The sequence below is a fragment of the Oncorhynchus masou genome, chromosome 5, assembly GCF_036934945.1.
Source record: "Oncorhynchus masou masou isolate Uvic2021 chromosome 5, UVic_Omas_1.1, whole genome shotgun sequence".
Taxonomy (NCBI): Eukaryota; Metazoa; Chordata; class Actinopteri; order Salmoniformes; family Salmonidae; genus Oncorhynchus; species Oncorhynchus masou.
In genome coordinates, this window is record NC_088216.1 from 3692539 (window position 1) to 3718848 (window position 26310).

Sequence of the window (26310 nt, forward strand, 5' to 3'; positions counted from 1 at the left end):
GGTAATAGCTGGTAGCAGGAGAACAGTTGGTCAGTGTTACCTGGTATCTGAGGTCAGGGTAATAGCTGGTAGCAGGAGAACAGTTGGTCAGTGTTACCTGGTATCTACCAGGCTGAGGTCAGGGTAATAACTGGTAGCAGGAGACCAGTTGGTCAGTGTTACCTGGTATATACCAGGCTGAGGTCAGGGTAATAGCTGGTAGCAGGAGAACAGTTGGTCAGTGTTACCTGGTATCTACCAGGCTGAGGTCAGGGTAATAACTGGTAGCAGGAGAACAGTTGGTCAGTGTTACCTGGTATCTACCAGGCTGAGGTCAGGGTAATAGCTGGTAGCAGGAGACCAGTTGGTCAGTGTTACCTGGTATATACCAGGCTGAGGTCAGGGTAATAGCTGGTAGCAGGAGAACAGTTGGTCAGTGTTACCTGGTATCTACCAGGCTGAGGTCAGGGTAATAGCAGGTAGCAGGAGAACAGTTGGTCAGTGTTACCTGGTATCTGAGGTCAGGGTAATAGCTGGTAGCAGGAGAACAATTGGTCAGTGTTACCTGGTATCTACCAGGCTGAGGTCAGGGTAATAACTGGTAGCAGGAGAACAATTGGTCAGTGTTACCTGGTATCTACCAGGCTGAGGTCAGGGTAATAGCAGGTAGCAGGAGAACAGTTGGTCAGTGTTACCTGGTATCTACCAGGCTGAGATCAGGGTAATAGCTGGTAGCAGGAGACCAGTTGGTCAGTGTTACCTGGTATCTACCAGGCTGAGGTCAGGGTAATAGCTGGTAGCAGGATAACAGTTGGTCAGTGTTACCTGGTATCTGAGGTCAGGGTAATAACTGGTAGCAGGAGAACAATTGGTCAGTGTTACCTGGTATCTACCAGGCTGAGGTCAGGGTAATAGCTGGTAGCAGGAGAACAGTTGGTCAGTGTTACCTGGTATCTACCAGGCTGAGGTCAGGGTAATAGCTGGTGGCAGGAGAACAGTTGGTCAGTGTTACCTGGTATCTACCAGGCTGAGGTCAGGGTAATAGCTGGTAGCAGGAGAACAGTTGGTCAGTGTTACCTGGTATCTGAGGTCAGGGTAATAGCTGGTAGCAGGAGAACAGTTGGTCAGTGTTACCTGGTATCTACCAGGCTGAGGTCAGGGTAATAACTGGTAGCAGGAGAACAGTTGGTCAGTGTTACCTGGTATCTACCAGGCTGAGGTCAGGGTAATAACTGGTAGCAGGAGAACAGTTGGTCAGTGTTACCTGGTATCTACCAGGCTGAGGGCAGGGTAATAACTGGTAGCAGGAGAACAGTTGGTCAGTGTTACCTGGTATCTACCAGGCTGAGGTCAGGGTAATAGCTGGTAGCAGGAGAACAGTTGGTCAGTGTTACCTGGTATCTACCAGGCTGAGGTCAGGGTAATAGCTGGTAGCAGGAGACCAGTTGGTCAGTGTTACCTGGTATCTACCAGGCTGAGGTCAGGGTAATAGCTAGTAGCAGGAGACCAGTTGGTCAGTGTTACCTGGTATCTGAGGTCAGGGTAATAGCTGGTAGCAGGAGACCAGTTGGTCAGTGTTACCTGGTATCTACCAGGCTGAGGTCAGGGTAATAGCTGGTAGCAGGAGACCAGTTGGTCAGTGTTACCTGGTATCTACCAGGCTGAGGTCAGGGTAATAGCTGGTAGCAGGAGACCAGTTGGTCAGTGTTACCTGGTATCTACCAGGCTGAGGTCAGGGTAATAGCTGGTAGCAGGATAACAGTTGGTCAGTGTTACCTGGTATCTGAGGTCAGGGTAATAACTGGTAGCAGGAGAACAATTGGTCAGTGTTACCTAGTATCTACCAGGCTGAGGTCAGGGTAATAGCTGGTAGCAGGAGAACAGTTGGTCAGTGTTACCTGGTATCTACCAGGCTGAGGTCAGGGTAATAACTGGTAGCAGGAGAACAGTTGGTCAGTGTTACCTGGTATCTACCAGGCTGAGGTCAGGGTAATAGCTGGTAGCAGGAGAACAGTTGGTCAGTGTTACCTGGTATCTACCAGGCTGAGGTCAGGGTAATAGCTGGTAGCAGGAGAACAGTTGGTCAGTGTTACCTGGTATCTACCAGGCTGAGGTCAGGGTAATAGCTGGTAGCAGGAGACCAGTTGGTCAGTGTTACCTGGTATCTGAGGTCAGGGTAATAGCTGGTAGCAGGAGAACAGTTGGTCAGTGTTACCTGGTATCTACCAGGCTGAGGTCAGGGTAATAGCTGGTAGCAGGAGAACAGTTGGTCAGTGTTACCTGGTATCTACCAGGCTGAGGTCAGGGTAATAGCTGGTAGCAGGAGACCAGTTGGTCAGTGTTACCTGGTATCTGAGGTCAGGGTAATAGCTGGTAGCAGGAGAACAGTTGGTCAGTGTTACCTGGTATCTACCAGGCTGAGGTCAGGGTAATAGCTGGTAGCAGGAGAACAGTTGGTCAGTGTTACCTGGTATCTACCAGGCTGAGGTCAGGGTAATAGCTGGTAGCAGGAGACCAGTTGGTCAGTGTTACCTGGTATCTACCAGGCTGAGGTCAGGGTAATAGCTGGTAGCAGGAGAACAGTTGGTCAGTGTTACCTGGTATCTGAGGTCAGGGTAATAGCTGGTAGCAGGAGACCAGTTGGTCAGTGTTACCTGGTATCTGAGGTCAGGGTAATAGCTGGTAGCAGGAGAACAGTTGGTCAGTGTTACCTGGTATCTACCAGGCTGAGGTCAGGGTAATAGCTGGTAGCAGGAGACCAGTTGGTCAGTGTTACCTGGTATCTACCAGGCTGAGGTCAGGGTAATAGCTGGTAGCAGGAGACCAGTTGGTCAGTGTTACCTGGTATCTACCAGGCTGAGGTCAGGGTAATAGCTGGTAGCAGGAGACCAGTTGGTCAGTGTTACCTGGTATCTACCAGGCTGAGGTCAGGGTAATAGCTGGTAGCAGGAGACCAGTTGGTCAGTGTTACCTGGTATCTACCAGGCTGAGGTCAGGGTAATAGCTGGTAGCAGGAGAACAGTTGGTCAGTGTTACCTGGTATCTACCAGGCTGAGGTCAGGGTAATAACTGGTAGCAGGAGAACAGTTGGTCAGTGTTACCTGGTATCTACCAGGCTGAGGTCAGGGTAATAGCTGGTAGCAGGAGACCAGTTGGTCAGTGTTACCTGGTATCTACCAGGCTGAGGTCAGGGTAATAGCTGGTAGCAGGAGACCAGTTGGTCAGTGTGTGACAGTGGCTGTCGATCTGGAGAGCTCTGTGTTTATCATTCATGTCTGTTTCCAACTGGTGTTGCACTCTCCTGTTGGACCTGAGCACACACACACACACACACGCATACACACACACACACACACACACACACACGCACACACACACACACACACACCGACACACACACACACACGCACACACACACACACATTAAGTCATCCATTAGATTTCCTTTAGATCGTAGTTTAATTAAACCAATTTGTAATGTGATGTGCAACTAATTGGAGTTTCTCTATAGGCCCACTGGTCCAATGCCGTCATTGAAAATAAGAATTTGTTCTTAACTGTTAAAAGTTTTTTTTTAAATCCATCCCGGCCCTGTTCCACACACACACATCAATCCCCCCTCCCACACACACACATCAATCCCCACCCCCACACCAATCCCCCCACACACACATCAATCCCCCCCCACAATCCCCCCACACATCAATCCCCCCCCCCACACACACATCAATCCCCCCCCACCCACACACACAATCAATCCCCCCACACACACACATCAATCCCCCCCCACACACACATCAATCCCCCCCACACACACATCAATCCCCCCCCACACACACATCAATCCCCCCCACACACCCCACACACACATCAATCCCCCACACACACATCAATCCCCCCCCACAATCCCCCCCACACATCAATCCCCCCACACACATCAATCCCCCCACACACACACAATCCCCCCCCCCACATCAATCCCCCCACACACACATCAATCCCCCCCCCACACACACATCAATCCCCCCACACACACATCAATCCCCCCCCACACACACACATCAATCCCCCCACACACACATCAATCCCCCCACACACACACATCAATCCCCCCCACACACACATCAATCCCCCCCACACACACATCAATCCCCCCCCCCACACACACATCAATCCCCCCCACACACATCAATCCCCCCACACATCAATCCCCCCACACACATCAATCCCCCCACACACACATCAATCCCCCCACACACACATCAATCCCCCCACACACACATCAATCCCCCCACACACACATCAATCCCCCCCACACACACACATCAATCCCCCCCCCCACACACACATCAATCCCCCCCCACACACACATCAATCCCCCCCCCCACACACACATCAATCCCCCCACACACACATCAATCCCCCCACACACACATCAATCCCCCCACACACATCAATCCCCCCACACATCAATCCCCCCACACACACATCAATCCCCCCCCACACACACATCCCCCCCCACACACACATCAATCCCCCCCCACACACACATCAATCCCCCCACACACACATCAATCCCCCCACACACACATCAATCCCCCCCACACACACATCAATCCCCCCCCACACACATCAATCCCCCCACACACACATCAATCCCCCCACACACATCAATCCCCCCCCACACACACATCAATCCCCCACACACACATCAATCCCCCCATCAACCCCACACACACATCAATCCCCCCACACACACATCAATCCCCCCCCACACACACATCAATCCCCCCACACACACATCAATCCCCCCACACACACATCAATCCCCCCCCACACACACATCAATCCCCCCACACACACATCAATCCCCCCACACACATCAATCCCCCCCACACACACATCAATCCCCCCACACACACACATCAATCCCCCCACACACACACATCAATCCCCCCACACACACATCAATCCCCCCCACACACACATCAATCCCCCCCACACACATCAATCCCCCCCCCCCACACCCCCACCCCCCACACACACATCCCCCCCCACACACACACATCAATCCCCCCCACACACACATCAATCCCCCCACACACACATCAATCCCCCCACACACACATCAATCCCCCCACACACATCAATCCCCCCACACACACATCAATCCCCCCCACACACACATCAATCCCCCCACACACACATCAATCCCCCCACACACACATCAATCCCCCCCACACACACATCAATCCCCCCCCACACACACATCAATCCCCCCACACACACATCAATCCCCCCACACACACATCAATCCCCCCACACACATCAATCCCCCCACACACATCAATCCCCCCACACACACATCAATCCCCCCACACATCAATCCCCCCCCCACACACATCAATCCCCCCCCCCCACACACACATCAATCCCCCCCCACACACATCAATCCCCCCACACACACATCAATCCCCCCACACACACATCAATCCCCCCACACACACATCAATCAATCCCCCACACACATCAATCCCCCCCCCACACACACATCAATCCCCCCACACACACATCAATCCCCCCACACACACATCAATCCCCCCCACACATCACCCCCCACACACATCAATCCCCCCCACACACATCATCAACCCCCCACACACACATCAATCCCCCCCCCACACACATCAATCCCCCCACACACACATCAATCCCCCCACACACATCAATCCCCCCACACACACATCAATCCCCCCCCACACACATCAATCCCCCCCACACATCAATCCCCCCCACACACACATCAATCCCCCCACACACACATCATCCCCCCACACACACATCAATCCCCCCACACACATCAATCCCCCCACACACACATCAATCCCCCCACACACATCAATCCCCACACACATCAATCCCCCCCACACACACATCAATCCCCCCACACACATCAATCCCCCCACACACACATCAATCCCCCACACACACATCAATCCCCCCACACACACATCAATCCCCCCACACACACATCAATCCCCCCCCCACACACATCAATCCCCCCCACACACACATCAATCCCCCCCACACACATCAATCCCCCCCCCACACACACATCAATCCCCCCACACACATCAATCCCCACCCACACACACATCAATCCCCCCCCCACACACACATCAATCCCCCCACACACACATCAATCCCCCCACACACACATCAATCCCCCCACACACACATCAATCCCCCCACACACATCAATCCCCCCCCACACACACATCAATCCCCCCACACACACATCAATCCCCCCCCCACACACACATCAATCCCCCCACACACACATCCCCCCCACACACACATCAATCCCCCCCCACACACACATCAATCCCCCCCCACACACACATCAATCCCCCCACACACACATCAATCCCCCCCACACACACATCAATCCCCCCCCCACACACATCAATCCCCCACCCCCACACACACATCAATCCCCCCACACACATCAATCCCCCCCCACACACACATCAATCCCCCCCCACACACATCAATCCCCCCCCACACACATCAATCCCCCCCCACACACACATCAATCCCACATCAATCCCCTCCCCCACACACATCAATCCCCCCACACACACATCAATCCCCCCACACACACATCAATCCCCCCCCACACACACATCAATCCCCCCACACACACATCAATCCCCCCACACACACATCAATCCCCCCACACACACATCCCCCACACACATCAATCCCCCCACACACACATCAATCCCCCCACACATCAATCCCCCCCCACACAATCACATCAATCCCCCCCACACACATCAATCCCCCCCCACACACATCAATCCCCCCCCCACACACATCAATCCCCCCCCCCACACACATCAATCCCCCCCCACACACATCAATCCCCCCACACACACATCAATCCCCCCCCCACACACACATCAATCCCCCCACACACATCAATCCCCCCCCCCACACAATCCCCCACACACATCAATCCCCCCCCACACACATCAATCCCCCCCCCACACACACACATCAATCCCCCCACACACACATCAATCCCCCCACACACACATCAATCCCCCCACACACACATCAATCCCCCCACACACACATCCCCCCACACACATCAATCCCCCCCACACACACATCAATCCCCCCACACACACATCAATCCCCCCCACACACACATCAATCCCCCCACACATCAATCCCCCCCACACACATCAATCCCCCCCACACACACATCAATCCCCCCCACACACACATCAATCCCCCCACACATCAATCCCCCCCACACATCAATCCCCCCCCACACACATCAATCCCCCCCCACACACACATCAATCCCCCCCCACACACAATCCCCCCCACACACACATCAATCCCCCCCCCCCACACACATCAATCCCCCCACACACACATCAATCCCCCCCCCACACACACATCAATCCCCCCCCACACACACATCAATCCCCCCACACACACACATCAATCCCCCCCACACCCCACACATCAATCCCCCCACACACACATCAATCCCCCCCCACACACACATCAATCCCCCCCCACACACAACCCCCAATCAATCCCCCCACACACATCAATCCCCCCCCCACACACCCCCCCCACACATCAATCCCCCCACACACACATCAATCCCCCCACACACATCAATCCCCCCCCCACACACACATCAATCCCCCCCCACACACACATCAATCCCCCCCCCACACACACATCAATCCCCCCCACACACACATCAATCCCCCCACACATCAATCCCCCCCCACACACATCAATCCCCCCACACACACACATCAATCCCCCCCCCACACACACATCAATCCCCCCACACACACATCAATCCCCCCCCCACACACATCAATCCCCCCACACACACATCAATCCCCCCCACACACACATCAATCCCCCCCACACACACATCAATCCCCCCACACACACATCAATCCCCCCCACACACACATCAATCCCCCCACACACATCAATCCCCCCCACACACATCAATCCCCCCACACACACACACATCAATCCCCCCCCCACACACACATCAATCCCCCCACACACACATCAATCCCCCCCACACACATCGATCCCCCCCCCCACACACATCAATCCCCCCCACACACACATCAATCCCCCCACACACATCATCAATCCCCCCCCCACACACACATCAATCCCTCCCCCCACACACACATCAATCCCCCCCCCACACACATCAATCCCCCCCCCACACACATCAATCCCCCCCCACACACACACATCAATCCCCCCCCCACACACACCCACCCAACAGAATGACAGAATGAGGTGTGTGTCAGACTGTGGAGAAGACTTACAGAATGGTTTATCTATTGTTGCTATTGACAAGAAATCACTGTTGAGTCTGTTAACTTATTCCAGTTAGCCAGCCCCTACCACGTTATTGTTGAGTCTGACTTATTCCAGTTAGCCAGCCCCTACCACGTTATTTTTGAGTCTGACTTATTCCAGTTAGCCAGCCCCTACCACGTTATTGTTGAGTCTGACTTATTCCAGTTAGCCAGCCCCTACCACGTTATTGTTGAGTCTGACTTATTCCAGTTAGCCAGCCCTCTACCACGTTATTGTTGAGTCTGACTTATTCCAGTTAGCCAGCCCCTACCACGTTATTGTTGAGTCTGACTTATTCCAGTTAGCCAGCCCCTACCACGTTATTGTTGAGTCTGACTTATTCCTGTTAGCCAGCCCTCTACCACGTTATTGTTGAGTCTGACTTATTCCAGTTAGCCAGCCCCTACCACGTTATTGTTGAGTCTGACTTATTCCAGTTAGCCAGCCCTCTACCACGTTATTGTTGAGTCTGACTTATTCCAGTTAGCCAGCCCCTACCACGTTATTGTTGAGTCTGACTTATTCCAGTTAGCCAGCCCCTACCACGTTATTGTTGAGTCTGACTTATTCCAGTTAGCCAGCCCCTACCACGTTATTGTTGAGTCTGACTTATTCCAGTTAGCCAGCCCCTACCACGTTATTGTTGAGTCTGTTAACTTATTCCAGTTAGCCAGCCACTACCACGTTATTGTTGAGTCTGTTAACTTATTCCGTTAGCCAGCCCCTACCACGTTATTGTTGTGTCTGACTTATTCCAGTTAGCCAGCCCCTACCACGTTATTGTTGAGTCTGACTTATTCCAGTTAGCCAGCCACTACCACGTTATCGTTGAGTCTGACTTATTCCAGTTAGCCAGTTCCCTACCACGTTATCATCAAGTGTTGAGTCTGACTTATTCCAGTTAGCCAGCCCCTACCATTTTATCATTGAGTCTGACTCATTCCAGTTAGCCAGCCCCTACCACATTATTGTTGAGTCTGACTTATTCCAGTTAGCCAGCCCCCTACCACGTTATTGTTGAGTCTGACTTATTCCAGTTAGCCAGCCCCTACCACGTTATTGTTGAGTCTGACTTATTCCAGTTAGCCAGCCACCTACCACGTTATTGTTGAGTCTGACTTATTCCAGTTAGCCAGCCCTCTACCACGTTATTGTTGAGTCTGACTTATTCCAGTTAGCCAGCCCCCTACCACGTTATTGTTGAGTCTGACTTATTCCAGTTAGCCAGCCCCTACCACGTTATTGTTGAGTCTGACTTATTCCAGTTAGCCAGCCACCTACCACGTTATTGTTGAGTCTGACTTATTCCAGTTAGCCAGCCCCTACCACGTTATTGTTGAGTCTGACTTATTCCAGTTAGCCAGCCCCTACCACGTTATTGTTGAGTCTGACTTATTCCAGTTAGCCAGCCACCTACCACGTTATTGTTGAGTCTGACTTATTCCAGTTAGCCAGCCCTCTACCACGTTATTGTTGAGTCTGACTTATTCCAGTTAGCCAGCCCCTACCACATTATTGTTGAGTCTGACTTATTCCAGTTAGCCAGCCCTCTACCACGTTATTATTGAGTCTGACTTATTCCAGTTAGCCAGCCCTCTACCACGTTATTGTTGAGTCTGACTTATTCCAGTTAGCCAGCCCTCTACCACGTTATTGTTGAGTCTGACTTATTCCAGTTAGCCAGCCCCTACCACGTTATTGTTGAGTCTGACTTATTCCAGTTAGCCAGCCCCTACCATGTTATTGTTGAGTCTGACTTATTCCAGTTAGCCAGCCCTCTACCACGTTATTGTTGAGTCTGACTTATTCCAGTTAGCCAGCCCCTACCACGTTATCATTGAGTCTGACTTATTCCAGTTAGCCAGCCTCTACCACGTTATCATTGAGTCTGACTTTTTCCAGTTAGCCAGCCTCTACCAAGTTATCATCAAGTGTTGAGTCTGACTTATTCCAGTTAGCCAGCCCCTACCACGTTATCATTGAGTCTGACTTATTCCAGTTAGCCAGCCTCTACCAAGTTATCATCAAGTGTTGAATCTGACTTATTCCAGTTAGCCAGCCCCTACCACGTTATCATCAAGTGTTGAGTCTGACTTATTCCGTTAGCCAGCCCCTACTACATAAGGATCAACTTCAGAATAAGAATTCAACTTAATTCTTTTTGCAGTGATTCATTTCAGCAGGGGGCTCTGTAGTTACAACTAAAGGTCAACTCATTGTGTGTGTGTGTGTGTGTGTGTGTGTGTGTGTGTGTGTGTGTGTGTGTGTGTGTGTGTGTGTGTGTGTGTGTACTCACTCCAGCTGTTTCTGGACTTTGTCTCTTGTCCTCTCCAACTGTTCCTGAGAAGACCTGATCACTGTTACCTCCTGAAGAGAGAGGGAGGGAGGGAGGGAGGGAGGGAGAGAGGGAGGGAGGGAGGGAGGGAGGGAGGGAGGGAGGGAGGGAGGGAGGGAGGGAGGGAGAGAGGGAGGGAGGGAGGGAGGGAGGGAGGGAGGGAGGGAGGAGGGAGGGAGGGAGGGAGGGAGAGAGGGAGGGAGGGGGAGGGGAGGGAGGGAGAGAGGGAGGGAGGGAGGGAGGGAGGGAGGGCATGTTACACAGAACAAAGGTGAGAGGAAATAAAAGCGATGGACGGGGGGTGGACTTATTCTGTTAACCTTCAAACCTTATTCTGATAACAGCTGTGTGTATTTCACCTGCACCAGTTCTTTCTCCACCACATCGATGACTCCGTCGTTGAGGTTCTGACACTGGAACTGACACTCCTGGGACATCTGACACACACACACACACACACACACACACACACACACACACACACACACACACACACACACACACACACACACACACACACACACACACACACACACACACACACACACACACACACACACACACACACACACACACACACACACACACACACACAAGCATTTAGTTTCAATCTATAAAGCATTATTTACTTTACAGTAGACACTAGCCTGGGTACCAGTCTGGTTCTCTTTACAGTAGACACTAGCCTGGGTACCAGTCTGGTTCTCTTTACAGTAGATACTAGCCTGGGTACCAGTCTGGTTCTCTTTACAGTCGACACTAGCCTGGGTACCAGTCTGGTTCTCTTTACAGTAGACACTAGCCTGGGTACCAGTCTGGTTCTCTTTACAGTAGATACTAGCCTGGGTACCAGTCTGGTTCTCTTTACAGTAGATACTAGCCTGGGTACCAGTCTGGTTCTCTTTACAGTAGACACTAGCCTGGGTACCAGTCTGGTTCTCTTTACAGTAGATACTAGCCTGGGTACCAGTCTGGTTCTCTTTACAGTAGACACTAGCCTGGGTGCCAGTCTGGTTCTCTTTACAGTAGACACTAGCCTGGGTGCCAGTCTGGTTCTCTTTACAGTAGATACTAGCCTGGGTACCAGTCTGGTTCTCTTTACAGTAGACACTAGCCTGGGTGCCAGTCTGGTTCTCTTTACAGTAGATACTAGCCTGGGTGCCAGTCTGGTTCTCTTTACAGTAGATACTAGCCTGGGTACCAGTCTGGTTCTCTTTACAGTAGACACTAGCCTGGGTGCCAGTCTGGTTCTCTTTACAGTAGACACTAGCCTGGGTGCCAGTCTGGTTCTCTTTACAGTAGACACTAGCCTGGGTGCCAGTCTGGTTCTCTTTACAGTAGACACTAGCCTGGGTACCAGTCTGGTTCTCTTTACAGTAGACACTAGCCTGGGTACCAGTCTGGATATCTTTACAGTAGACACTAGCCTGGGTGCCAGTCTGGTTCTCTTTACAGTAGATACTAGCCTGGGTACCAGTCTGGTTCTCTTTACAGTAGATACTAGCCTGGGTACCAGTCTGGTTCTCTTTACAGTAGACACTAGCCTGGGTACCAGTCTGGTTCTCTTTACAGTAGATACTAGCCTGGGTACCAGTCTGGTTCTCTTTACAGTAGTCACTATCAATCCCAATTATATGTTTCATGGTACGTAACAAATAACAACCGATTCCTTATTTGGGCTGGTACACTAGTATATATAGGGAATTCTACATGTAATTTTGAATACAGACCAAGTTGTATATTTACTGCGGCTACTAGTTCTACAGCATAACCAGCTCTTCCATTATCTTACAGAACACAGGTCTTTTCAAACCGGAATTGTAATAAAAATGTTAAAGAATAAGATGCCAAGACACCCATCACCGTATTATCTCATTATCCGCAGAAACTCCTAATCAATCAATTGATAAATGATCTAATTCATTGTTATCAATCATCTTTCTGTCACTCTCTCACCTGCAGTGGTCCGTCGGTCTCCTTTAAGGCCCTGTCCAACCGAAACTTGACCTGACGTAGCCTCTCCGTGTCCCGGAGAAGCTGCTCGAGCTCGAACCCCAGCTCACTCCGCCAGAACGAGATTTCCGTTATCCGTTCACCGATCCACCGGGAGCTGTCAGACTGCGTTCGCCGCGTAAGCTGCTCTTTACTCTGGATCAACCGGGAGGTCTCGCGCCAGAAGCTTTCCGCTTGCCGTCTGCTGCTCTCCAAGCGCCGGTAGTTTACGTTGTTGGCGCGCAGCCAATCTTCCCGGGTGATCTGACACATGGCCACCGGGTTCGGTTTGAGAGGCGGCATCCTAATGAGCTGTTCCCCTCCCCAATGGGTCTCGAACGGCTCCGTGGATTTCCGCTGAACAGAGACCAGCCTGGGTTTGGACTTCCCGCTTCCCGTTAGGTCGAAGCTGACTTGCTGTGGCTGAAGCTGCGTGGCAGTGAAGCCCTTGTAGCTGTCTCTCATGGTGGTCAGGCTCGGTAAGAATCCAGAGGAACAAGGTCGCAAGGATCCGTAGACTTCCATCCGTGCAGGAGATCCTGAGTGAACACGGGGGCGACCTGCTGTCCGGCCGCTCGTGGTGACAGACAGCCTTGAGCCCCGAACACTGTTGTTTTATAACCTGATGACTCCTGGTTTATGACGGGGTCATTGTGACATCGTGATAGAACTGCTGGAGGCCCGTAGAAAACCAATTACAGAACTTAGGAATGATTTTCAAATTCTAGCTGCTTTATTGGCGTGAAAAACATTGTGTCAATATTGCCAAAGCAACAACAAATATACATTGTAATAGAATTATAAACAATAAACAAATAACAATATAAAATGGTAGAAAATAATAATACAACACTTAAATACAAAAAATAAAATGGTAACAGTCAATAGTAGAAATGTAATCAATATAATAATCTAAACATGTAAAATTAAACTATAACTGACTTAACTAAATAACGGTCATCTTCTCCTTTAGATCAATACTACAACCACCATTGTCATTACTACGACTACTACTACCATCACTAAACTGTTATCATTACCACTATCATTACCTTTAGATCAATACTACAACCACCATCATCATTACTACGACTACTACTACCATCACTAAACTGTTATCATTACCACTATCATTACCTTTAGATCAATACTACAACCACCATCATCATTACTACGACTACTACTACCATCACTAAACTGTTATCATTACCACTATCATTACCTTTAGATCAATACTACAACCACCATCATCATTACTACGACTACTACTACCATCACTAAACTGTTATCATTACCACTATCATTACCTTTATATCAATACTACAACCACCATCATCATTACTACGACTACTACTACCATCACTAAACTGTTATCATTACCACTATCATTACCTTTAGATCAATACTACAACCACCATCATCATTACTACGACTACTACTACCATCACTAAACTGTTATCATTACCACTATCATTACCTTTATATCAATACTACAACCACCATCATCATTACTACGACTACTACTACCATCACTAAACTGTTATCATTACCACTATCATTACCTTTAGATCAATACTACAACCACCATCATCATTACTACGACTACTACTACCATCACTAAACTGTTATCATTACCACTATCATTACCTTTATATCAATACTACAACCACCATCATCATTACTACGACTACTACTACCATCACTAAACTGTTATCATTACCAATATCATTACCTTTATATCAATACTACAACCACCATCATCATTACTACGACTACTACTACCATCACTAAACTGTTACCATTACCACCCATACCACTACCACCACCACCATCACAAAACTGTTAACATTACCACCCGTACCACTACTACTACAACCACCTTCATCATTACCACCACCTCCACTAAACTGTTATCATTACCATTACCACCCATACCTCTACTACTACCACCACCATCACTAAACTGTTACCATTACCATTACCACCCATACCACTACTACTACCACCACCATCACTAAACTGTTACCATTACCATTACCACCCGTACCACTACTACTACCACTATTGGAATGATAAACAACAATAATAATAACAACAATAATACTAATAATGAGTAAGTTACTGTTCACTATGCAGATGTTGTTATTCAATGTTGTTATTCAGGCCATGGCTAATACATATGCATCATGCTGTCATAATGCTGTGTGGGGGGGGGGTCAATCTGTCATACGATGCCTGTGTATCAGTATTCTAATTCCTAATGCTGTGTGTGGGGGGGGGGGGGGGGGGTCATTCTGTCATACGATGCCTGTGTATCAGTATTCTAATTCCTAATGCTGTGGGGGGGGGGTCATTCTGTCATACGATGCCTGTGTATCAGTATTCTAATTCCTAATGCTGTGTGGGGGGGGGGGGTCATTCTGTCATACGATGCCTGTGTATCAGTATTCTAATTCCTAATGCTGTGTGGGGGGGGGGGGGGGGGGGGTCATTCTGTCATACGATGCCTGTGTATCAGTATTCTAATTCCTAATGCTGTGTGGGGGGGGGGGGTCATTCTGTCATACGATGCCTGTGTATCAGTATTCTAATTCCTAATGCTGTGTGTGGGGGGGGGGGGGGGTCATTCTGTCATACGATGCCTGTGTATCAGTATTCTAATTCCTAATGCTGTGGGGGGGGGGGGTCATTCTGTCATACGATGCCTGTGTATCAGTATTCTAATTCCTAATGCTGTGTGGGGGGGGGGGGGGGTCATTCTGTCATACGATGCCTGTGTATCAGTATTCTAATTCCTAATGCTGTGGGGGGGGGTCATTCTGTCATACGATGCCTGTGTATCAGTATTCTAATTCCTAATGCTGTGGGGGGGGGGGTCATTCTGTCATACGATGCCTGTGTATCAGTATTCTAATTCCTAATGCTGTGTGTGTGGGGGGGGGGGTCATTCTGTCATACGATGCCTGTGTATCAGTATTCTAATTCCTAATGCTGTGTGGGGGGGGGGGTCATTCTGTCATACGATGCCTGTGTATCAGTATTCTAATTCCTAATGCTGTGGGGGGGGTCATTCTGTCATACGATGCCTGTGTATCAGTATTCTAATTCCTAATGCTGTGGGGGGGGGGTCATTCTGTCATACGATGCCTGTGTATCAGTATTCTAATTCCTAATGCTGTGGGGGTCATTCTGTCATACGATGCCTGTGTATCAGTATTCTAATTCCTAATGCTGTGGGGGGGGGGGGTCATTCTGTCATACGATGCCTGTGTATCAGTATTCTAATTCCTAATGCTGTGGGGGGGGTCATTCTGTCATACGATGCCTGTGTATCAGTATTCTAATTCCTAATGCTGTGGGGGGGGTCATTCTGTCATACGATGCCTGTGTATCAGTATTCTAATTCCTAATGCTGTGTGGGGGGGGTCATTCTGTCATACGATGCCTGTGTATCAGTATTCTAATTCCTAATGCTGTGTGGGGGGGGGGGGGGGTCATTCTGTCATACGATGCCTGTGTATCAGTATTCTAATTCCTAATGCTGTGTGGGGGGGGGGGTCATTCTGTCATACGATGCCTGTGTATCAGTATTCTAATTCCTAATGCTGTGGGGGGTCATTCTGTCATACGATGCCTGTGTATCAGTATTCTAATTCCTAATGCTGTGTGGGGGGGGTCATTCTGTCATACGATGCCTGTGTATCAGTATTCTAATTCCTAATGCTGTGGGGGGGTCATTCTGTCATACGATGCCTGTGTATCAGTATTCTAATTCCTAATGCTGTGTGTGGGGGGGGGGGGGGTCATTCTGTCATACGATGCCTGTGTATCAGTATTCTAATTCCTAATGCTGTGGGGGGGGTCATTCTGTCATACGATGCCTGTGTATCAGTATTCTAATTCCTAATGCTGTGTGGGGGGGGGGTCATTCTGTCATACGATGCCTGTGTATCAGTATTCTAATTCCTAATGCTGTGTGGGGGGGGGGGGTCATTCTGTCATACGATGCCTGTGTATCAGTATTCTAATTCCTAATGCTGTGTGTGGGGGGGGGGGGTCATTCTGTCATACGATGCCTGTGTATCAGTATTCTAATTCCTAATGCTGTGGGGGGGGGGGGTCATTCTGTCATACGATGCCTGTGTATCAGTATTCTAATTCCTAATGCTGGGGGGGGGGGGGGTCATTCTGTCATACGATGCCTGTGTATCAGTATTCTAATTCCTAATGCTGTGTGTGTGGGGGGGGGGGGGTCATTCTGTCATACGATGCCTGTGTATCAGTATTCTAATTCCTAATGCTGTGTGTGTGGGGGGGGGGGGTCATTCTGTCATACGATGCCTGTGTATCAGTATTCTAATTCCTAATGCTGTGTGTGGGGGGGGGGTCATTCTGTCATACGATGCCTGTGTATCAGTATTCTAATTCCTAATGCTGTGGGGGGGGGTCATTCTGTCATACGATGCCTGTGTATCAGTATTCTAATTCCTAATGCTGTGGGGGGGGGGTCATTCTGTCATACGATGCCTGTGTATCAGTATTCTAATTCCTAATGCTGTGGGGGGGGGGGGGGGGGGTCATTCTGTCATACGATGCCTGTGTATCAGTATTCTAATTCCTAATGCTGTGTGGGGGGGGGTCATTCTGTCATACGATGCCTGTGTATCAGTATTCTAATTCCTAATGCTGTGGGGGGGGGGGTCATTCTGTCATACGATGCCTGTGTATCAGTATTCTAATTCCTAATGCTGTGTGGGGGGGGGGTCATTCTGTCATACGATGCCTGTGTATCAGTATTCTAATTCCTAATGCTGTGTGGGGGGGGGGTCATTCTGTCATACGATGCCTGTGTATCAGTATTCTAATTCCTAATGCTGGGGGGGGGTCATACGATGCCTGGTATCAGTCATTCTGTCATACGATGCCTGTGTATCAGTATTCTAATTCCTAATGCTGTGGGGGGGTCATTCTGTCATACGATGCCTGTGTATCAGTATTCTAATTCCTAATGCTGTGGGGGGGTCATTCTGTCATACGATGCCTGTGTATCAGTATTCTAATTCCTAATGCTGTGTGGGGGGGGGGTCATTCTGTCATACGATGCCTGTGTATCAGTATTCTAATTCCTAATGCTGTGGGGGGGGGTATCAGTATTCTAATTCCTAATGCTGTGGGGGGGGGGTCATTCTGTCATACGATGCCTGTGTATCAGTATTCTAATTCCTAATGCTGTGTGTGGGGGGTCATTCTGTCATACGATGCCTGTGTATCAGTATTCTAATTCCTAATGCTGTGGGGGGGGGGTCATTCTGTCATACGATGCCTGTGTATCAGTATTCTAATTCCTAATGCTGTGTGGGGGGGGGTCATTCTGTCATACGATGCCTGTGTATCAGTATTCTAATTCCTAATGCTGTGGGGGGGGGGTCATTCTGTCATACGATGCCTGTGTATCAGTATTCTAATTCCTAATGCTGTGGGGGGGGGGTCATTCTGTCATACGATGCCTGTGTATCAGTATTCTAATTCCTAATGCTGTGTGGGGGGGGGTCATTCTGTCATACGATGCCTGTGTATCAGTATTCTAATTCCTAATGCTGTGGGGGGGGTCATTCTGTCATACGATGCCTGTGTATCAGTATTCTAATTCCTAATGCTGTGGGGGGGGGTCATTCTGTCATACGATGCCTGTGTATCAGTATTCTAATTCCTAATGCTGTGGGGGGTCATTCTGTCATACGATGCCTGTGTATCAGTATTCTAATTCCTAATGCTGTGTGGGGGGGGGTCATTCTGTCATACGATGCCTGTGTATCAGTATTCTAATTCCTAATGCTGTGTGGGGGGTCATTCTGTCATACGATGCCTGTGTATCAGTATTCTAATTCCTAATACTGTGTGGGGGGGGGGTCATTCTGTCATACGATGCCTGTGTATCAGTATTCTAATTCCTAATGCTGTGGGGGGGTCATTCTGTCATACGATGCCTGTGTATCAGTATTCTAATTCCTAATGCTGTGTGGGGGGGGTCATTCTGTCATACGATGCCTGTGTATCAGTATTCTAATCCCTAATGCTGTGTGGGGGGGTCATTCTGTCATACGATGCCTGTGTATCAGTATTCTAATCCCTAATGCTGTGGGGGGGGGTCATTCTGTCATACGATGCCTGTGTATCAGTATTCTAATTCCTAATGCTGTGTGGGGGGGGGGGGGGGTCATTCTGTCATACGATGCCTGTGTATCAGTATTCTAATTCCTAATGCTGTGTGGGGGGGGGGTCATTCTGTCATACGATGCCTGTGTATCAGTATTCTAATTCCTAATGCTGTGGGGGGGGGGGGGGTCATTCTGTCATACGATGCCTGTGTATCAGTATTCTAATTCCTAATGCTGTGGGGGGGGGGGGTCATTCTGTCATACGATGCCTGTGTATCAGTATTCTAATTCCTAATGCTGTGGGGGGTCATTCTGTCATACGATGCCTGTGTATCAGTATTCTAATTCCTAATGCTGTGTGGGGGGTCATTCTGTCATACGATGCCTGTGTATCAGTATTCTAATTCCTAATGCTGTGTGGGGGGTCATTCTGTCATACGATGCCTGTGTATCAGTATTCTAATTCCTAATGCTGTGGGGGGTCATTCTGTCATACGATGCCTGTGTATCAGTATTCTAATTCCTAATGCTGTGGGGGGGGGGTCATTCTGTCATACGATGCCTGTGTATCAGTATTCTAATTCCTAATGCTGTGGGGGGTCATTCTGTCATACGATGCCTGTGTATCAGTATTCTAATTCCTAATGCTGTGGGGGGGGGGGGTCATTCTGTCATACGATGCCTGTGTATCAGTATTCTAATTCCTAATGCTGTGGGGGGGTCATTCTGTCATACGATGCCTGTGTATCAGTATTCTAATTCCTAATGCTGTGTGGGGGGTCATTCTGTCATACGATGCCTGTGTATCAGTATTCTAATTCCTAATGCTGTGTGGGGGGGGGTCATTCTGTCATACGATGCCTGTGTATCAGTATTCTAATTCCTAATGCTGTGTGGGGGGGGTCATTCTGTCATACGATGCCTGTGTATCAGTATTCTAATTCCTAATGCTGTGGGGGGGGGTCATTCTGTCATACGATGCCTGTGTATCAGTATTCTAATTCCTAATGCTGTGTGGGGGGGGGGGGGGTCATTCTGTCATACGATGCCTGTGTATCAGTATTCTAATTCCTAATGCTGTGTGGGGGGGGGGTCATTCTGTCATACGATGCCTGTGTATCAGTATTCTAATTCCTAATGCTGTGGGGGGGGGGTCATTCTGTCATACGATGCCTGTGTATCAGTATTCTAATTCCTAATGCTGTGGGGGGGGGGGGGTCATTCTGTCATACGATGCCTGTGTATCAGTATTCTAATTCCTAATGCTGTGTGGGGGGGGGTCATTCTGTCATACGATGCGTGTATCAGCTAATTCTAATGCTGTATTCTGTCATACGAGCCTGTGTATCAGTATTCTAATTCCTAATGCTGTGTGGGGGGGTCATTCTGTCATACGATGCCTGTGTATCAGTATTCTAATTCCTAATGCTGTGGGGGGGGGGGGTCATTCTGTCATACGATGCCTGTGTATCAGTATTCTAATTCCTAATGCTGTGTGGGGGGGTCATTCTGTCATACGATGCCTGTGTATCAGTATTCTAATTCCTAATGCTGTGTGGGGGGGTCATTCTGTCATACGATGCCTGTGTATCAGTATTCTAATTCCTAATGCTGTGTGGGGGGTCATTCTGTCATACGATGCCTGTGTATCAGTATTCTAATTCCTAATGCTGTGTGGCTGGGGGGGGTCATTCTGTCATACGATGCCTGTGTATCAGTATTCTAATTCCTAATGCTGTGTGGGGGGGGGGGGGTCATTCTGTCATACGATGCCTGTGTATCAGTATTCTAATTCCTAATGCTGTGTGGGGGGGGGGGTCATTCTGTCATACGATGCCTGTGTATCAGTATTCTAATTCCTAATGCTGTGTGGGGGGGGGGTCATTCTGTCATACGATGCCTGTGTATCAGTATTCTAATTCCTAATGCTGTGTGGGGGGGGGGGGTCATTCTGTCATACGATGCCTGTGTATCAGTATTCTAATTCCTAATGCTGTGGGGGGGGGGTCATTCTGTCATACGATGCCTGTGTATCAGTATTCTAATTCCTAATGCTGTGGGGGGGGGGGGGTCATTCTGTCATACGATGCCTGTGTATCAGTATTCTAATTCCTAATGCTGTGTGGGGGGGGTCATTCTGTCATACGATGCCTGTGTATCAGTATTCTAATTCCTAATGCTGTGGGGGGGGGGTCATTCTGTCATACGATGCCTGTGTATCAGTATTCTAATTCCTAATGCTGTGTGGGGGGGGGGGTCATTCTGTCATACGATGCCTGTGTATCAGTATTCTAATTCCTAATGCTGTGTGGGGGGGGGTCATTCTGTCATACGATGCCTGTGTATCAGTATTCTAATTCCTAATGCTGTGTGGGGGGGGGTCATTCTGTCATACGATGCCTGTGTATCAGTATTCTAATTCCTAATGCTGTGTGGGGGGGTCATTCTGTCATACGATGCCTGTGTATCAGTATTCTAATTCCTAATGCTGTGGGGGGGGGGTCATTCTGTCATACGATGCCTGTGTATCAGTATTCTAATTCCTAATGCTGTGGGGGGGGTCATTCTGTCATACGATGCCTGTGTATCAGTATTCTAATTCCTAATGCTGTGTGGGGGGTCATTCTGTCATACGATGCCTGTGTATCAGTATTCTAATTCCTAATGCTGTGTGGGGGGGGGTCATTCTGTCATACGATGCCTGTGTATCAGTATTCTAATTCCTAATGCTGTGGGGGGGGTCATTCTGTCATACGATGCCTGTGTATCAGTATTCTAATTCCTAATGCTGTGTGGGGGGGGGTCATTCTGTCATACGATGCCTGTGTATCAGTATTCTAATTCCTAATGCTGTGTGGGGGGGGTCATTCTGTCATACGATGCCTGTGTATCAGTATTCTAATTCCTAATGCTGTGGGGGGGGGGTCATTCTGTCATACGATGCCTGTGTATCAGTATTCTAATTCCTAATGCTGTGGGGGGGGGTCATTCTGTCATACGATGCCTGTGTATCAGTATTCTAATTCCTAATGCTGTGTGGGGGGGGGGGGTCATTCTGTCATACGATGCCTGTGTATCAGTATTCTAATTCCTAATGCTGTGTGGGGGGGGGTCATTCTGTCATACGATGCCTGTGTATCAGTATTCTAATTCCTAATGCTGTGTGGGGGGGGGGGGTCATTCTGTCATACGATGCCTGTGTATCAGTATTCTAATTCCTAATGCTGTGTGGGGGGGGTCATTCTGTCATACGATGCCTGTGTATCAGTATTCTAATTCCTAATGCTGTGTGGGGGGGGGGGTCATTCTGTCATACGATGCCTGTGTATCAGTATTCTAATTCCTAATGCTGTGGGGGGGGGGTCATTCTGTCATACGATGCCTGTGTATCAGTATTCTAATTCCTAATGCTGTGTGGGGGGGGGTCATTCTGTCATACGATGCCTGTGTATCAGTATTCTAATTCCTAATGCTGTGTGGGGGGGGGTCATTCTGTCATACGATGCCTGTGTATCAGTATTCTAATTCCTAATGCTGTGTGGGGGGGGGGGGGTCATTCTGTCATACGATGCCTGTGTATCAGTATTCTAATTCCTAATGCTGTGGGGGGGGGGTCATTCTGTCATACGATGCCTGTGTATCAGTATTCTAATTCCTAATGCTGTGGGGGGGGGGGGTCATTCTGTCATACGATGCCTGTGTATCAGTATTCTAATTCCTAATGCTGTGTGGGGGTCATTCTGTCATACGATGCCTGTGTATCAGTATTCTAATTCCTAATGCTGTGTGGGGGTGTGGGGGTCATTCTGTCATACGATGCCTGTGTATCAGTATTCTAATTCCTAATGCTGTGTGGGGGGGGGTCATTCTGTCATACGATGCCTGTGTATCAGTATTCTAATTCCTAATGCTGTGTGGGGGGGGGGTCATTCTGTCATACGATGCCTGTGTATCAGTATTCTAATTCCTAATGCTGTGTGGGGGGGGGGGGTCATTCTGTCATACGATGCCTGTGTATCAGTATTCTAATTCCTAATGCTGTGGGGGGGGGGTCATTCTGTCATACGATGCCTGTGTATCAGTATTCTAATTCCTAATGCTGTGTGGGGGGGGTCATTCTGTCATACGATGCCTGTGTATCAGTATTCTAATTCCTAATGCTGTGTGGGGGGGGTCATTCTGTCATACGATGCCTGTGTATCAGTATTCTAATTCCTAATGCTGTGTGGGGGGGGTCATTCTGTCATACGATGCCTGTGTATCAGTATTCTAATTCCTAATGCTGTGGGGGGGTCATTCTGTCATACGATGCCTGTGTATCAGTATTCTAATTCCTAATGCTGTGTGGGGGGGGTCATTCTGTCATACGATGCCTGTGTATCAGTATTCTAATTCCTAATGCTGTGGGGGGGGGGGGGGGGTCATTCTGTCATACGATGCCTGTGTATCAGTATTCTAATTCCTAATGCTGTGTGGGGGGGGGGGGTCATTCTGTCATACGATGCCTGTGTATCAGTATTCTAATTCCTAATGCTGTGGGGGGGGGGGGTCATTCTGTCATACGATGCCTGTGTATCAGTATTCTAATTCCTAATGCTGTGTGGGGGGGGGTCATTCTGTCATACGATGCCTGTGTATCAGTATTCTAATTCCTAATGCTGTGTGGGGGGGGGTCATTCTGTCATACGATGCCTGTGTATCAGTATTCTAATTCCTAATGCTGTGGGGGGGGGGGGGGTCATTCTGTCATACGATGCCTGTGTATCAGTATTCTAATTCCTAATGCTGTGTGGGGGGGGGGTCATTCTGTCATACGATGCCTGTGTATCAGTATTCTAATTCCTAATGCTGTGTGGGGGGGGGGTCATTCTGTCATACGATGCCTGTGTATCAGTATTCTAATTCCTAATGCTGTGTGGGGGGGGGGTCATTCTGTCATACGATGCCTGTGTATCAGTATTCTAATTCCTAATGCTGTGTGGGGGGGGGGTCATTCTGTCATACGATGCCTGTGTATCAGTATTCTAATTCCTAATGCTGTGGGGGGGGGGTCATTCTGTCATACGATGCCTGTGTATCAGTATTCTAATTCCTAATGCTGTGGGGGGGGGGGGTCATTCTGTCATACGATGCCTGTGTATCAGTATTCTAATTCCTAATGCTGTGTGGGGGGGGGGGGGGGGGGGGGGTCATTCTGTCATACGATGCCTGTGTATCAGTATTCTAATTCCTAATGCTGTGGGGGGGGGGGGGGGGTCATTCTGTCATACGATGCCTGTGTATCAGTATTCTAATTCCTAATGTGGTGTGGGGGGGGGGTCATTCTGTCATACGATGCCTGTGTATCAGTATTCTAATTCCTAATGCTGTGGGGGGGGTCATTCTGTCATACGATGCCTGTGTATCAGTATTCTAATTCCTAATGCTGTGGGGGGGGGGTCATTCTGTCATACGATGCCTGTGTATCAGTATTCTAATTCCTAATGCTGTGTGTGGGGGGGGGGTCATTCTGTCATACGATGCCTGTGTATCAGTATTCTAATTCCTAATGCTGTGTGGGGGGGGGGGGGGGGTCATTCTGTCATACGATGCCTGTGTATCAGTATTCTAATTCCTAATGCTGTGTGGGGGGGGGGTCATTCTGTCATACGATGCCTGTGTATCAGTATTCTAATTCCTAATGATGTGTGTGGGGGGGGGGGGTCATTCTGTCATACGATGCCTGTGTATCAGTATTCTAATTCCTAATGCTGTGTGGGGGGGGGGGGGGTCATTCTGTCATACGATGCCTGTGTATCAGTATTCTAATTCCTAATGCTGTGTGGGGGGGGGGGTCATTCTTGTTTCCCCCTTGGACGTCCACAGGTCTCTCAAGTCTCGTCTGAATGTCCCCCAGGCCTCTCAAGACTCGTCTGAATGTCCCCCAGGCCTCACATGACTCGTCTGAATGTCCCCCAGGCCTCTCAAGACTCGTCTGAATGTCCCCCAGGCCTCACATGACTCGTCTGAATGTCCCCCAGGCCTCTCAAGTCTCGTCTGAATGTCCCCCAGGCCTCTCATGACTCGTCTGAATGTCCCCCAGGCCTCTCAAGTCTCGTCTGAATGTCCCCCAGGCCTCTCATGACTCGTCTGAATGTCCCCCAGGCCTCTCAGGACTCGTCTGAATGTCCCCCAGGCCTCTCAAGTCTCGTCTGAATGTCCCCCAGGCCTCTCAAGACTCGTCTGAATGTCCCCCAGGCCTCACAAGTCTCGTCTGAATGTCCCCCAGGCCTCACAAGTCTCGTCTGAATGTCCCCCAGGCCTCTCAAGACTCGTCTGAATGTCCCCCAGGCCTCTCATGACTCGTCTGAATGTCCCCCAGGCCTCTCAAGTCTCGTCTGAATGTCCCCCAGGCCTCTCAAGACTCGTCTGAATGTCCCCAGGCCTCTCAGGACTCGTCTGAATGTCCCCAGGTCTCTCAAGTCTCGTCTGAATGTCCCCCAGGCCTCGTCTGAATGTCCCCCAGGTCTCTCAAGTCTCGTCTAAATGTCCCCAGGTCTCTCAAGTCTCGTCTGAATGTCCCCCAGGTCTCTCAAGACTCGTCTGAATGTCCCCCAGGCCTCTCAAGACTCGTCTGAATGTCCCCCAGGCCTCACATGACTCGTCTGAATGTCCCCCAGGCCTCTCATGACTCGTCTGAATGTCCCCCAGGCCTCTCATGACTCGTCTGAATGTCCCCCAGGCCTCTCAAGTCTCGTCTGAATGTCCCCAGGCCTCTCAAGTCTCGTCTGAATGTCCCCCAGGCCTCTCAAGACTCGTCTGAATGTCCCCCAGGCCTCTCATGACTCATCTGAATGTCCCCCAGGCCTCTCAGAACTCGTCTGAATGTCCCCCAGGCCTCTCAGGACTCGTCTGAATGTCCCCCAGGCCTCGTCTGAATGTCCCCCAGGTCTCTCAAGTCTCGTCTAAATGTCCCCCAGGTCTCTCAAGTCTCGTCTGAATGTCCCCCAGGTCTCTCAAGTCTCGTCTGAATGTCCCCCAGGCCTCTCAAGACTCGTCTGAATGTCCCCCAGGCCTCTCATGACTCGTCTGAATGTCCCCCAGGCCTCTCAAGTCTCGTCTGAATGTCCCCCAGGCCTCTCATGACTCGTCTGAATGTCCCCCAGGCCTCTCAAGTCTCGTCTGAATGTCCCCCAGGCCTCTCATGACTCGTCTGAATGTCCCCCAGTTCTCTCAAGTCTCGTCTGAATGTCCCCCAGGCCTCTCAAGACTCGTCTGAATGTCCCCCAGGCCTCTCAAGTCTCGTCTGAATGTCCCCCAGGCCTCTCAAGTCTCGTCTGAATGTCCCCCAGGCCTCTCAAGACTCGTCTGAATGTCCCCCAGGCCTCTCAAGTCTCGTCTGATTGTCCCCCAGGTCTTTCAAGACTCGTCTGAATGTCCCCC

The 26310-nt window shown here is 49.6% G+C and overlaps 2 protein-coding genes across 3 annotated transcripts in view; both read right to left on the minus strand.

The window, feature by feature from the left end:
• LOC135525182 (tektin-3-like) overlaps nt 1-13255 on the minus strand; it is a 16404-nt gene extending 3149 nt beyond the window's left edge. Inside the window, exons 1-3 of the mRNA XM_064952919.1 lie at nt 12695-13255; nt 11098-11175; nt 10700-10770 (exon numbers count right to left, since the gene is read on the minus strand). Coding sequence (XP_064808991.1) covers nt 10700-10770; nt 11098-11175; nt 12695-13255 — 710 coding nt within the window. The remainder of the gene's footprint in view (nt 1-10699; nt 10771-11097; nt 11176-12694) is intronic.
• The window catches only part of LOC135526064 (Golgi apparatus membrane protein TVP23 homolog A-like), a 207724-nt gene that overhangs the window by 128601 nt on the left and 52813 nt on the right, over nt 1-26310 (minus strand). The gene's annotated exons all lie outside the window — the stretch shown is intronic.